Source organism: Berghia stephanieae, chromosome 13 (genome assembly GCF_034508935.2).
Source record: "Berghia stephanieae isolate SIO BIC M18660-M18661 chromosome 13, UCSD_Bste_1.3, whole genome shotgun sequence".
Taxonomy (NCBI): domain Eukaryota; kingdom Metazoa; phylum Mollusca; class Gastropoda; order Nudibranchia; family Aeolidiidae; genus Berghia; species Berghia stephanieae.
The window spans coordinates 5,699,891-5,716,090 of record NC_088372.1 but is presented as its reverse complement, the minus strand read 5'-3'; the positions used below and the strand labels follow the sequence as shown (position 1 = coordinate 5,716,090).

Below are 16,200 nucleotides of genomic sequence, written 5' to 3'. Positions count from 1 at the left end.
ATCAGTTGGGAGCGACAACTCTAATAGATAGTTCGAAGATGACGTCACTCAGGTCTTTGTTATTGTCTTTTGCCATCCGCGTTTATGAGTCAAGCTCACTGAACTGTATTAACCCGACTATAAACGTTCATGGATACACACAGTTTTGTGTGTTGGTCCGTTATACTTCCGGATGGCAATGTTATGAGCTTCTTAGCCAAGATAGTTCGAAGATGACGTCACTCAGGCCTTTATTATTGTTTTTGCCATCCGCGTTTGTGAGTTGTTCTCACTAAACTGTATTAACCAGACTATAAAAGTTCATGGTTACACAGAGTTTGTGTGTTGGTCCGTTACACTTCCGGATGGCAATGTTGTGAACTCCTTGGCCAAGCGCATTCTATCTATACTGTCTATACAGGGCTGCCAAGTGGCTAGAATGCTCCGTGGCCAATTTCGACTTCAAAAGTGGCAAAAATAGAACTTCACGCGGCCACCTATTAACTATTACTGTGACCCATTTGAAAAACTCATCGGTAATAATACAAACGAGATTCTCTCTTTGGCTAATTCTGGCACACAAACGTGGCCATCTGACAGCCCTGTAATAGAAGTCCACACGATTCCGAGAAAAAACAAAAAACAGCCGGAAACGTTCTGAAAATGTTCGGAGAGATTTAAAGTTAAAATCATCGGAAAATAAGAACAGAATGACCAGGCCCTGCCCAAGTCACTTTCCATTTTTGCAAAGTCAAAGGTAAATAAAGATGATGATATGATGGATGACATGGATTTAAATTCAATAGATATTAGATATAAACTCATCAGGAGTGACGATGCACATTTGCCCGGAAGCAAGACTGCAGTGGAAATTGCTTAACCCTATCCTTACCATCTGTAGCAAAATCGTCACATTTGTTACTTCACAACATACCTTTTTTCTTATTCAGATTTATTTTGTACATCACACACATTTGAATAAATGATTTTTGTTTAATTAATAAGAACATAAAAGCTGTTTTGTAGAGAGCTTGTTTGAGTTTTAAAAATCAATTTCTCTGCCGGGTAAGCCTGCCTGTCATTTTGGGAAAATACTGAAAAGGATCGGTAAGGAGAGAGTCAAACCGAAAATCAGAAATCAGCGAGACCCAAATAATTGCGATTTCCGGTGTGCAGAAAAGACGTATTCGATGATATGCTGGAAACAATGTTTCTTTTTTTTTCTTCAAAATATTCGTCCTAAGCGATGATTTCGAATTAAACATGTACGGTATAACAGAAATCGTCTGCAGGCCCAAAAACTGTCACCAATATCTCGCAACACAAAACATCCACTGACCGTGTAACGTTTCAAAGCATGCCCATAATAAAGGTGCGCATTCATAAAACCATCCCCAATGGTATGCAGGGGGGGGGGGGGGGGGACTATCATAAGAACGAATGTCTCCACCTCATCTCCCCGAATAGCCCGAGGGAGCGAAAAAGAAAAAAAGAAAGAAAGGAGGGCGCTATAAAGAAGAGAAAAAAAGGGGAGGATACAAGCCCGATGGTAGGTTTTATGCTGCAGTAAGAGTTACAGTAGCGCACTGCTATGACCCAAAAATAGCCCTAATGACATATGACCCATTAATAACCCGATGACAACTCGCTGAATCATCAACATTTCTTGGACAGGGGAAGGGGGGGGGGGGGGGGCTGGCTGGACCACACCGCCGCTTCTCATTAGAATACATAATATTATGTTTGCAAAACACTACAATTTTAAAAACTGAAATCTTCTGGGTATAAATAACGGTCGCCGAGGCTAGGCCGGCACGGGATTCAAAGTCACAAACTTTTATTTCACTGATGGTATTGTTAAAGACAAGTTTAAAAACCGCGATGACGACAAATCAAAAAAAAAAATTGTAAAAATAAACAATAAATAAATAAATTATTTTTTTAAAATATATAATAATTTATTTTTTTAAATCCCTCAGCCGTTTTATCAACTACCCGTTCATGTGATATTTTACCAATGTTTGTTTGTTGCTCTAGGTCTCTTCCAACACAATTGAGGTTATATGAGAGACCGCTGAAACAAAAAAAACAAGCAATCTAACAAAAATAGTACAAATGTAAATCAAAATCATAACCTAAATTATAAATAACCAAGAACAAACAGGCAGAAGATTTACAGAAAAAAAAATATCCCCTGTCAAAAATACAATCACAAACCAAAGAAGCAGGATAGGCTAGTAAAGAGAAGAAGAAACGACATCACTATCGGATCGTACACCCATGCGAACATCATAGGTATATGATTCAAGGGTGATGCTCCCATCCAACCACCCGCTTATATATATTTTACCAAGTTTTACCAAGTAAAATATACTAAATAAATCACAAACCATTACAAATTTCTAGTGGTCTGGACAGAGCGGTCACAGATATCCTGCCACGGGTATTGAACTCGTGTTTGAAAATAACGATTACGGCCTGGTCGAGACGACAAAAGAGAGAAGGGGTAAAAAAAAAAGAAAAAAAAAACGAAAAAAAAACAAACCCCGAAACATCCCGGAACAAATTGACAGCATAGTAACAAATTATAATAAAGTGACTGTTATGAATAACGAAACGCCACCAAATCCCGACAGATCAGGGGTTATCGGATGGCCATTGGTCATGGTTGACCAGTCAGCATCGCTCATCTCATTGAATGTGGCTATCTGTGGTTAGTTAGTTGTCCATTTCCTTGCCAATGATGATGAGGACGAGGAAGAAGAAGAAGAAGAAGAAGAAGAAGAAGAAGAAGAAGAAGAAGAAGAAGAAGAAGAAGAAGAAGAAGAAGAAGAAGAAGAAGAAGAAGAAGAAGAAGAAAAAAAAAAAAAAAGAAGAAGAAGAAAAAAGAAAAAGAAGAAGACGACGACGACGCGCGTTGAGATGGATGCGAAGGCCGCTTATGACCTTAAAGTGTGGAGAGGTAGACGTGGACGTTACAATCACCAACAGAACACCGTATCTGACAAGAGAGCCATTATTATTTATTTAAAGTAAAAGAAAGGGGAACAGCTCATAGTTATTGAGCAAAAGAGAATAACATTGCATATATTGACAGGGAAAATCAAAAGTACATACAAGTAAAAAGTAGTAATGCAATATAAAATTCATGTAAGTTTTAACCAAAATAAACTATACTTCACCCAGGTTCCAACCGTTCCATTAATTCCCACTAATAATGAAATTATTAATTACAGATAGGGTCAAAATAAACTGTTCATATTCCGAAAGGAGAATAAAATTAATTACAAAATTGTTCACACAGGGTGCGGTGTTCCAGCCTGTTCAAATCCAAAATTGTTCCTAATAAAACACATAGATCGAGTGTTACTTCCTCATCTTTACAAACGTTACATTGTATTTTGTTCATATTTCTCAAAAATCATATTGTTCAAAAGGGTTCAAAACACATTTACCGGCGCTATGTCCTAGCCCCGTCAAAATTACAAAGTTCAAAGATGCAAACGCATTTACCGGGCGCTATGTCCTAGCCCCGTCAAAATTACAAAGTTCAAAGATGCAAACGCATTTACCGGGCGCTATGTCCTAGCCCCGTCAGCTCTTCACTATATTAGAAGATATATATATAGATATATTAGTAAAAATGAAATTAACATAGACACAATGATAGCGTAAGTGATCAATTAGTATTTACTTAAAAATAATTCATTTAACTGAGGTCACGTTCTCAATTTTAACACAATTTAACTCATTGAATTAATTATTCAATAAAACATTAAAACTTTATATTATTTTAAACTTTAAGATAAGTGAAATAATTTTACGATATTATCACTTAATCACTTGATGATTACTCAGCACATCAAAACAATATTATAAATTTTATATAATCGCACCGAGCACAAATTACAAAAACACAATATCGCTTAGAGCCCATAACCGGGTACGATATACAAAATACTGGCCATATTAGGCCCACTTCGGCTACAATACAGCCTAAAACACAATGTTGGCTAACACACAGGCCCAACACATATCGCCTGAGAGCCCATATTCGGGTGCGACATAAAATACTGGCCACTTTGGGCCCTTTTCACTGTGGCTTCAACATAGCCAAACAGAATTCCAGCCAACACACAGGCTGTACAGGTCTTCCTTCTTCGACCTCAAATCGCAGACTGCCAGTTGAACATCGGCCCAAGCCGAAACATAGGACAGGGTATCTAACGGTATCTCGGTTGATGCATAAGATTGATGAGGGTGTTTTAAACACTGATGGAACATGATAACCCTCCGTTCTTTCATTGCCTTCATAGTCTACACCACCCACGGCGAAAACAAGGGAGTCCCTATTCCAACACCCATCCTACTCTCATAAATCATTTAATTATATGGGTTTGATTCTACCCGAGACCTTGGTGGGTAGGACAACTATCTCCCTTTGTTATATAGAAGGCATTTCTTTACAAGCACCCTAAAACATGGTATCCATTCTCCTCAATAAAATATACAAACTCAACACAAGTCTGATATTTCTGGCTATAAATTCAATTTTCAACATCTTAACCAACCCGACTTAATACCGGTTTGAGGCGAAGGGTCACAAATACGTGTTTTTCTTCCAGAGTAACCAGGACCGCCTTGTACACTGATGGGAGTTGACACCAACGATAAGGTATCTATCTATCCATCTATCTAACCTATCTAACAAGATAAAATCACGCCAAATCCAACTTTATCTGAAGAGCTGACCTGCCGACAAATAAAGAAAAATTCGTAAAATCACGAGATTTTTGGCTCCAAATTGAGGAACTTCACGAGAGTTACGCGAGAGCAATATCAATGTTAACAGACTTATAGATAGATAGTATGCGCTTGGCTAAGAAGCTCACATCACAACATTGCCATCCGGAAATACAACGGACCAACACACGAAACTATGTGTAACCTTGAACGTTTATAGTCTGGCTAATACCGTTTAGTGAAAATCACTCATGACCATGGATGGAAAAAAAACAAAACAAAACAAAAAAAAAAAAAAAAGCAACAACAAGAACAAAGACCTGAGTGACGTAAACTGCGTTCCAGCTATACTGACGTTTTCGAACACACTGAATTCAGTAAATACTCTGAAAATGGGCAACAACCGTATATGACGTTGGTCTTTAAGGATGACTAACTACAGCGACCACAATACGATTCAAAAGTCTGAAGTCACGCCGCCCAGCAACGGCGGCCATCTTGGTTCTAAACAAAGAAAATCATTCCTTTTTATTCTTCATGCTGGCTAGAACTTTTCATAAGCCTTGTGTAAAAGTCAAAACTTGATCAAATTTATGTGTTTTTTCATTCCCCTCTGGATACCCTTTATGCTCGCCGGAGAAATATTTCATACGGGCGTCCGCCATTGTTCCGATAGTTTAGAGCCAGTGTTACTAAGTTACCATGCGTCATTAGGAAGGAAGTGACGTTACGACTGTGGAAGAGTATTTTCATCTTTTAAAAATTAGGATGTAAAAAAAAATAATTTCAAATGAGCAGGTCCGTAAGAAAATGATTCAATGATTTTAACCAAAGCGCAATATTACCATGTCACCGCGTACAAGTACAACACACACACACACACACACACACACACACACACACACACACACCGGATTACACTGTAACATGTAGACATTTTATACAGACCTGCCAATTTGAAATTGTAAAAAAAAAATTTCGTAACTTTCAGGGATTATAGTACAGCAGACATTATTGACTACTGTTAAAAATTATGACCAATCTGTGTTTAAATTAAATACATTAAATTAATGCATTAAACTCGTTTATATAGACGATAGCATGCGTTTGGCCAAGAAGCTCACAACATTGGCATCCGGACGTATAACGGACCAACACATAAAACTTTGTGTAACTATGGACTTTTATAGACTGGTTAATACAGTTTAGTGCGGATGGCAAAAAATAGAGAGAAAATAACAAAGACCTGTGTGACGTCAACTTCGTTTTATCTATACTCTAGCAACAAAACTTTGTTTTCAATAGGTTAATTGGATTTAAAGATCTTCATACAATTAATAATTGTCAATTGGATTCAATAGTCTGGTGTCACGTCGCCCAGCAACGACGGCCATCGTGGTTCTAAACAAAGAAAATATGCATTTTTTATTCTGCATGCTGGCGAGAACTTTTCAGATGTCATGTGATCAGAATGTATAAAAGTCAAAACATGATCAGATTTATAATGGGAATTTTTCCCCCGGATACGCTTTCATGCTCGTCGGAGAAATATTTCATAAGGGCGCCCGCCATTATTCCGATAGTTTAGAGCCAGTTACTAAGTTACCATGCGTCATCATTACGAGGGAAGTGACGTTACGGTTACGACTGTTGAAACGTATTGGGACCCAAAAATTCGTAGTTCTACGAAATTTTCGCGGTACGAGGCATCTCTGGATTGTATAACGACCGAATACAACCAGCCCAGCCTGGCCATAAACTAAACACGTGAAATGGACCGTCCTCCTCCGATAAGGAATCGAGTACAAGTCAAACGAAAAATTTATGACCCCAATCATCAATACATAATATTATATATCTACATATATTAACAAATGTAAATCTGTCATTCAAACACTTACACTACACCATACACTCTTGGCCGGCTATAGATGGTATGCGATTGGCTAAGAAACTCACAATATTGCCATCCGGACCCCAATCATCAATACATAATATTATATATGTTAACAAATGCAAATTTGTCATTCAAACACTTACACTACACCACACACTCTTGGCCGGCTATAGATGCTGTGCGCTTGGCTAAGAAACTCACAACATTGCCGTCCGGACCCCAAACATCAATACATAATATTATATATCTACATATTAACAAATGTAAATCTGTCATTCAAACACTTACACTACACCACACACTCTTGGCCGGCTATAGATGCTGTGCGCTTGGCTAAGAAACTCACAACATTGCCTTCCGGACCCCAAACATCAATACATCAAATGTAAATCTGTCATTCAAACACTTACACTACACCACACACTCTTGGCCAGCTATAGATGCTGTGCGATTGGCTAAGAAACTCACAACATTGCCGTCCGGACCCCAATCATCAATACATAATATTATATATCTACATGTTAACAAATGTAAATCTGTCATTCAAACAGACATATTATCAAATCGTATGCTTAAAACTTTAAAGCATACTACCCAAGTAGGTAAGATGATACTCGAACCCAGGACCTTCCGACCCGAAATTGACTGTCATACCACAAGACCACATAGCCAAAACCCATCTTATCTCTATCTTATCAAATCGTATTCTTAAAACTATGCATACTTCCCAAGTAGGAAAGATGACACTCGAACCAAGGAACCGTCCCTAAAGCAAGTGACCACATAGCCGCATCCCATTTATTCTCTACAGACATATCATCAAATCGTATCCTTAAAACTAAGCATACTTCCCAAGTAGGAAAGATGAGACTCCATCCCAGGACCTTCGGACCCGAAAGCGAGTGACATACCACAAGACCACATAGACGTATCCCATATCTCTACAGACATATCAAATCGTATCCTTAAAACTAACCATACTTCCCCAGTAATTAAGACGAGGCTCGAACCCAGGACCTTCCGTCCCGAAAGCTAGTGACCACATAGCCAAAACCCATTTTATCTCTACAGACATAATATTATCAAATCGTATCCTTAAAACTAAGCATACTTCCCAAGTACGTAAGATGAGACTCGGGAAGAACATACAAAGAGGGCCACAAGCCGAGAGAAGATCAAGAGGTTAGTCGCCCCTTTGGTTCAGGACAACTTCGAGATTAAGAGATAGCCTAACAGGGGATTAGGACCTCCGATGCACGCAGTCCAAGATTCAAATACAGGCGCAGAGAATGTTAAGTGTTAACTAAATAGCCCCAGCGCAACGTGACGAAATGCCCGCACACAAACAAGCCTTATGATGATAGATAAATGTAATCTATCGAATCGGATTAGGAAATAAGAGAGAGAGAGAGAGAGAGAGAGAGAGAGAGAGAGAGAGAGAGAGAGAGAGAGAGAGAGAGAGAGAGAGAGGACGAACGTAGGAAATGAGAGAGAGAGAGAGAGAGAGAGAGGGAGGGAGAGAGAGGACGAACGTAGGAAATGAGAGAGAGAGAGAGAGAGAGAGAGAGAGAGAGAGAGAGAGAGAGATGACGAATTAACAGCGTCACGTGATAGAATTGATAAACGCTGGACTGACCTATACTTACTTGTCTCTTGTCCATTAAATTAGTTCGTGTGCCGAATGTCGTTAAAAAAAAATAAACAAAAAAAAAAACAAACAAAAAAAAAAAAAAACAAGCAAACACGCGAGTAACTCCAGCAAGTTTCTATGAACTGCTGTTGGTATTCGTAACTTTTGATCGGTCTGAGTCATGTTTAAAAGAAAAATAAAAACAAAAAAAAAAATAAAAAAAAGAAAGAAAGAAAGAAAGAAAGAAAGGAAAGAAAGGAAAAGATAAAGAAAACATCTCTAGCCAGGGAGAATTGTGTGACACCCACGATTGGTAGAAGGGAAGATGAGCAGCTTGGAGTTTTTCTATCATTTTTTGGTGTCACTGATCAAGAAGTTTAAGGAAAGAAGTAAATTATTATGAAAACCATATTACAGCGTGAGCCTGGACTTCAGATGCATTTTTTTTAAAAAGGAACCGAGGACTCAGACCCAGGGAGACTTGGAGCAGAACTAACTGTACAGAAAGAACTCAAATTAAAGCATAGTACCTCAGAATTACACACACTGCAAACGATGCAGCGAAAAGACCTGGAACTACATCGTCACTTGCACCAGACGGCCGCAGAGAGAATTGAGTGAGCGAGTGAGTGAGTGAGTACAACTGCAGTGTTGGTACTTTTTTTTAAAAGCACAGAAGGCTCAATCACTGGACTGCCGTCCTCTGGGAAAACATGGATTAAAATTTTTGACCAGAAAATCATCCTTCAAATATCGATCAAGTAAAACAACCCTCGCCTTGGCCAAAAAGAAAAAAAATCTCAAACACGGGACTAAAGAGCTTATTAGCATCACGACCTACGAAAGATGAAGGCTAGAGTCAAATTTTAGGAAAATAATTAGACAAATAAATAAATAAATAAAAAAGAATACTAGTAATATTAATATAAATAGATAAAAAGCGTCCACCTTACGGAAAGACGATCAGCTATTGAAACACACCGGCCATTGGTTTATTTAATGACATTCAATAGATTACTTACTTATTACTTATAAATCATTCGCGACGATAGAGACAGACAAACGTTTCGTCAAGATCAATAGAAATAACGACTTTATTATATAGTAAATTGACACCGGCAATAATAGATCAATGGCCAATTGACGGGCGGGGAACGAACGAATTATGGTCTTTAGATTAATCGAACCTATTATTACAAAGTAGATAATGTAGTAAGTAATCCATTCACCTACCGATCAAAAAAAAAATAATAATAATAAAACAGAGCATTATAGCGCAATATCCACTAAACGTGCTCAAAACACTTTGCTAGGTGACCCTGATCAACAGCCATACGTAACAATTAGAACGAGACATGACGCCTGGTGGGCGATACTACAATTTTCTTTTCTCCGACAGAGACATGACAACGCTGTTGACGGCTAGGTACTCATTTTACACCTGAATACGATGAGAGAATGTGAGTCTAGTCTTTTTCAAGGACTCAACTTACTATGCACTGAGCGAGGCTCAAACCCAGGACCTTCCGTTCCCATCCGAAAGCGAGTGTCATACCACAAGACGACCACATAGCCACACGTTTAGTGGATATTGCGCTATATAAAAGCTCAATTTAAAGACGAGTGATCTGGCCAAATTCCATTGTACGAGAGATTTGCGTTGACAGCCAGATAGAGCTATCTATGGCCACGGGTGCAGCAATGTTGTGTGTACGGAGTAAGTAAATCATTATATTATTATGACCATCTGTCGTTTTCCGATCGTTTCAAGAAGATGGTGGGAGAATGAGAAAAAAAAGACTCGATAGTCAATAAACACACAACACATGACACACACATAGAGGACAACGGGTGTGTATATTATGTGTAACTATGTTCTAACAGACTAACCAACACGTGGAGGATTGATTCGCCCTTCAGCGCGCATCCTTTGAGTGATGTAGTCTAGATTTGGACTATAGATAGTATGAACTTGGCTAAGAAGTTCACAACACTGCCATCCGGAAGTATAACGGACCAACACACACACAAAACTATGTGTAACCTTTAACGTTTACAGTCTGGTTAATACAGTTTAGTGAGAATTACTATACGCGGATGGCACAAAAAAAAAAAAAAAAAAAAAAAAAAAAAAAAAAAAACAATAACAAAGATCCGAATGACGTCATCCTTGTTCTATCTACAGGATGAGCGAAGATGACGTCAGGCAGCTCTTCGCTATTGTTTGTAGATCCGTCCCGCCATTTTGGGTAAAGAGTACCCCCTGCCAGACTGTAAACCTTAAATTTGACACACAGTGTTGTTCAAGTGATTTGACGGGTAAGTAACGGCGAATTTTACTTAAAACTCATACAGCACCTGAGGATGCAGGAGGGGGGAGGGGGGGGGGGGCGTAAATCGCTCGCACAAATCAAAACTGGCCCTAATAAAGCACAACAAGAAAATAAATAGGCTTACAAGTGCAGCCAGCGACCAACACAAAGAAGAGAGAGTAGCAAAGGACCCATTCGGGTAGTCAGGCAGTCAGAAAGGCACTGAGAAGATTGCACGCGATTACTCGTAACATTGCGTCACCCAACCCCTCCCTCCTCTCCCCTATCCAGCTGCCGTCATACTCCCAGATTACGCTTTGTGGTCAGCAGGCAAGAGCAAGGCGTTCCGTTACCCTTTCCTCAAAAAAGCGACACGCCGTCTAAAAATCGACATTTGGGGTAAAAGCAGTGACATCTATAGAAGTCCTAGGGTAAAAGTAAAACTGCTGCTGAGATGTAAATTTGATTTGCAGTAAAAAAAAAAAAAGACCTCAAACACAGGTCAGTGTCAAACAATGTAACAAGCAAATTATTCAATCCACATTCTTTTATTTAAAAAAAAAACAAACAAAAAAAAAACTACAGATGACGGCCAGTAAAAAGTAATAAACAAAAAATTGAATATAAAAGCTTTAAAAAAAAAAAAAAGAACAAAATACCAAACACGGAACGTTTCGGATTCAAAGCGCCTCAAAAACGCCAGAACACGGAACGCCATGTCGTCAGGACTTGTGCTGTGTCATCTGTAGCAACCCCCCCCCCCCCCCCCCATGACCAGTCCAGTCTCTGGTTGCCTTCTTACCCCGCCCCACAGACTAGGAAGTATTCTCTATGCCCCGCCCGCGAGTTTTTTTTTATTGCACCAGGTTGGGAAGAGGCAGGTTTAAAAATGGGCCAGGGAGGTTCCTCCATGTCTACCGTCTCACGCTGATTCGTGGAGAAAAATAATCACGTGACAGTACTATTTTTACGTGTCGTTTTGACACGCAAGCGGTTTATATGAACCGTAGGGAAACTCACCTGATCAAGTTGTTGGGAACGCTGACTCCACGCGGACTCAACACTAGGATTGACCACCACTAACCTCCACTTGCAACAACTGCCACTACAGCTACTGCTGCTGCTGCTACTACTACTACTACTACTACTACTACTACTACTACTACTACTACCACCACTACTACTACTATCATTACTACTACTAATACTACTACTGCTACTACTACTACTACTACTACTACTACTACTTATACTCCTACTATTACTACTACTACTACTACTACTACTACTTATACTGCTACTACTACTACTACTACTACTACTACTAATACTAATACTACTACTGATGCTGCTGCTGCTACTACTACTACTACTACTACTACTACTGTTCATACTACTACAATTACAACGCACCGTTTTTATGCACCTCCGTTGGCGGTGATGGTTAATTAATGAAAATGTTACTGCATACGACCATGAGGTTTAAATAATTTTAGATTGTAGTTTAGCACGCTGCTTACCGGTGTACGTTTATACAATGATAATAAATTAAAGAATATTCACAATAATTAAAAAAAATCAAAGATAAAAAGAGACATGGCACACAAATACTACTCTTAAATAAATAAAGAATTTTAGAAAATTATTTTTGTTAAACACGATAAAAAGTTTTTGAAAAAAAATAAAGAAAAAAAATATCTTTCTCAATAAAGTAAACTTTAAAAAAAAAATATATGTTTACAATGGGAATCGAACCCAGTACTTTCAAGGTTAAAAAGTCTGACAGCTTGTCCACTGCGCTACGGAGCCACCTAACTGTCCATCACATTTAATAAGGTCTTTCTAAGACATCATTTTACCTTCAATGCAACTTCAATTTTCTGGTTCTAAATTTCGATTTTTAGTTTATTGTTATTTTTGTATAAATTTATTAACAAAAACATCCTACATATGTCACAATATAACTTCTGCCATGTCCGAATACAGAAACACAATATCGCTGATGAAATTGGATGGAATGCGCATCGTGACGGAGGTGCATAGAAGATATACCGTCAACGGAGGTGCATAAAAACACTACGTTTAAAAAAAAAATTGTTGTTTTATTTTGCAGCAGTTATAAATTTACCAATCACAGTTGTGCAATAATTTATCACCTAAATATAGTAATAGACCTACAGAGATGGGCCCTACAATGCACTTGATTTGTGTAACGTACTTTTTCTGCATCTATCCACACTAGCTACCACTGTAGACACAACTCAAGACAACAATAGTGTGGTCTTATTTCTATTGCTAACTTATATTTCAAACTTCAACTACAGTATTATAGTATTATATCAAACATTTTTAAAAATTATGTTATCTATTTCTCATTCTTCTTCTTCTTCTTAACAATAAAAAATACGGTAGGCATACATTGTGTATAGTTTTAATTCAGAAAAGTGAGTGGAGCAGGCACTTATGTTGGTAACAACAAGATATGAAGTGAATAGAAAAGTGCCAGAAGACAATAGAGAATAAAATTTTTTTTTTTTTTTTTTTTTTTTTTTTTTTTTTTTTTTTTTTTGCGGCGGTGGTGGGGTTTGAACCTGCGACCTTATTGGTACGACAACTCCGCCTGGCAGGTGAGAGCGTGGCTCTACCGTGTGAGCTATCCACGAACACAAAAATATTCGTTTCAAACTCCAAGTCATTACTAGATCCCTCTCTCACCCACTTCTTGAGACCGCCGATTCGTTCGTACACCACCATCGCGAATAATTTTGACCAGCAGTTAAGCTTAATAGCCAATATTCTCAACACAAACATATAACATAGAAACGATTGAGACATTGAGTATGCTCCGGTGTATGGGGTGAATTTTTAATTCAGAAAAGTGAGTGGAGCAGGCACTTATGTTGGTAACAACAAGATATGAAGTGAATAGAAAAGTGCCAGAAGACAATAGAGAATAAAAATTTTTTCGCGGCGGTGGTGGGGTTTGAACCTGCGACCTTATTGGTACGACAACTCCGCCTGGCAGGTGAGAGCGTGGCTCTACCGTGTGAGCTATCCACGAACACAAAAATATTCGTTTCAAACTCAAAGTCATTACTAGATCCCTCTCTCACCCACTTCTTGAGACCGCCGATTCGTTCGTACACCACCATCGCGAATAATTTTGACCAGCAGTTAAGCTTAATAGCCAATATTCTCAACACAAACATATAACATAGAAATGATTGAGACATTGAGTATGCTCCGGTTTTTTTATTCTCTATTGTCTTCTGGCACTTTTCTATTCACTTCATATCTTGTTGTTACCAACATAAGTGCCTGCTCCACTCACTTTTCTGAATTAAAAATTCACCCCATACACCGGAGCATACTCAATGTCTCAATCGTTTCTATGTTATATGTTTGTGTTGAGAATATTGGCTATTAAGCTTAACTGCTGGTCAAAATTATTCGCGATGGTGGTGTACGAACGAATCGGCGGTCTCAAGAAGTGGGTGAGAGAGGGATCTAGTAATGACTTTGAGTTTGAAACGAATATTTTTGTGTTCGTGGATAGCTCACACGGTAGAGCCACGCTCTCACCTGCCAGGCGGAGTTGTCGTACCAATAAGGTCGCAGGTTCAAACCCCACCACCGCCGCGAAAAAATTTTTATTCTCTATTGTCTTCTGGCACTTTTCTATTCACTTCATATCTTATTGTGTATAGTGTGTAGTGTAGGCTAGCCAACTGCACACCCCTTTGAACTTTGAACAACCCGCGCGCTGACCTATGGCCTTGTCCGACCTCTGTCACGGCGATGCTAAAAATAGTGCAGGCTGGTTGGCGAAGAGGGTTATTCTCAGATGACGTCACAAAATGGCCCAACCTGGTGCAAAAAAAAAAAACTCGCGCCCCGCCCTGACCAAATCCCATCTAGGGAAGGCTAAGCTAAGCCCCCGTCACAAAGACTTTCATTGAAGCTAAGATGCCTCATCCCATCAGGAGTCTGTGGTCGGGGGACCACCAATGACCACCATGCAAACTGATTCTAATTCGATTTCATACCGCATTTAACCCGAGAGATAAGCGCCCACTGTGCTGCTTCCACCAACTGCTGAAGACGAAGAAGCCTGTAACTTTAACTGTATTTGTATCGTGAAAGATTGGGTATTGACTAGACGATGTCAGAAAAAAAAAGCGGAGACTGGAGACTTTCCTTATTAAGCTACTACATCCCAAGTATTCTTGTTCTAGTAGGGGGATCGGGAGGGGGGAAACTTTTTTTTTAAGTCTCCCCCCTCCCAAACTCCCTACACTAGAACTTCTAGTAGGGGGTTTGGGAGGGGGGAGAATTAAAAAAAAAGTTTCCCCCCTCCCAAACCCCCTATTAGAACAAGAATACTTGGGATGTAGTAGCTTATGGAAGGTCTCCCGCGGAGACAAACATATATATTGTATTATTTTGTTCTCCCCTTAATCTTATTCTTCTTTTTTTTTTAATTTAACCACTCCTAAGAAATCAACCTATTGCAACTGAGGATGGGGGAAAAAAAACACAAACAAAAACAAAACAAACGAACGATTGTTAATCGACATATAAGGAGTCGTAATTTGTAAAGCGACAATTATAACAATTATATGATAATGAAATGAGATGGCATAAATTATAACAAACTAGAACTAGGCCTATAGTAGTAGTAGACCCAATTATCAACAGCAGTGGTGAATGAATAATTATTGAGTAGAGCACGGATTAAAACAGGCATGTGATGAATTTGTAACTTTATGTGTAGGTACATCAATACATACACATCTCTCTCTCTCTCTCTCTCTCTCTCTCTCTCTCTCTCTCTCTCTCTCTCTCTCTCATTCACACACACAAACACAACTCAACAAAGATCAAACAAAATGCATAAAATTAAAATATAAATAAACAAACGGTAAACACAAAACGCTGGGTGGCAATTAAAAATAGAAACAACTACACCAAAAGAAAAAAAAATTGCAGAAACTCATAAACAAATAAAAACAAATTGAAAAATCAGAGGAAAAAAAAAGAGTAATAATAATACATAAAATAATGTACTTACGACATGCTGCTGATATTAGTAGTGCCGTGGTGGTTGAAATCGTAGATCTAACCAGTAAAATTGACTTCTGTGTAGAAGATGAGATGGAGGGGTATCTCGGGTGTAGTGTGTATTTTCCACCTTTCTCAAAAGTAGTACGACAATCAACAAAGGCAAAGCTACCAAGTAGGTCCTGTTGAATTTGAATAACCACAAAAACACACACCTCTCCTTCCTCCTTAAAATCGGTTATCCTTTCAAGAATGTTAAAACTTTTTAATAAACGTATCCTTAGGCTAAGGCACTACTTCAATCCCACCTTCTTTGCCTTTACGAAAAGCGTGACTGATGATTTCTTTTAACTTTTTAACACTTGTTAACTTTCGCTTTTGCGAATTGAATTGAGTTGCTGAACTGAAACAGATTTCAGACGACAAATCCCTTGAAAATCGGTTGACAAAAATTTTGAAGAGTTAAATCCTACTTCGTTAATGATGAAATAAAAATTTAAAATTTGTACAATAGCTAAAAGAAACCCAAAAAAAACGAAATAGCGAAGGACGATTGCACCAGCTTCAACACAATCCCA

At 38.6% G+C, this 16,200-nt stretch overlaps 1 protein-coding gene and 1 long non-coding RNA gene across 5 annotated transcripts in view; both read right to left on the bottom strand.

Annotated features, from left to right (window-relative positions):
* The window catches only part of LOC144959182 (innexin unc-9-like), a 140,819-nt gene that overhangs the window by 111,320 nt on the left and 13,299 nt on the right, over positions 1-16,200 (bottom strand). For 3 of the 4 annotated variants that reach the window (XR_013642585.1, XM_078891720.1, XM_078891723.1), the window contains exon 1: positions 15,633-16,200. This exon is cut by the window's right edge. Coding sequence is in view for 3 of the 4 variants with exons in the window: in XM_078891720.1 (XP_078747846.1) it covers positions 15,633-15,637 (5 nt within the window). In the remaining variant the exon portion in view is untranslated. The remainder of the gene's footprint in view (positions 1-15,632) is intronic. The other variant, XM_078891722.1, reaches the window with a different exon arrangement.
* On the bottom strand, positions 1,998-4,239 carry LOC144958858 (uncharacterized). The gene is made up of 2 exons (XR_013642528.1): positions 3,876-4,239; positions 1,998-3,584 (listed from the first exon to the last, which is right to left on the bottom strand). It is a non-coding gene; the product is annotated as an uncharacterized LOC144958858 (long non-coding RNA).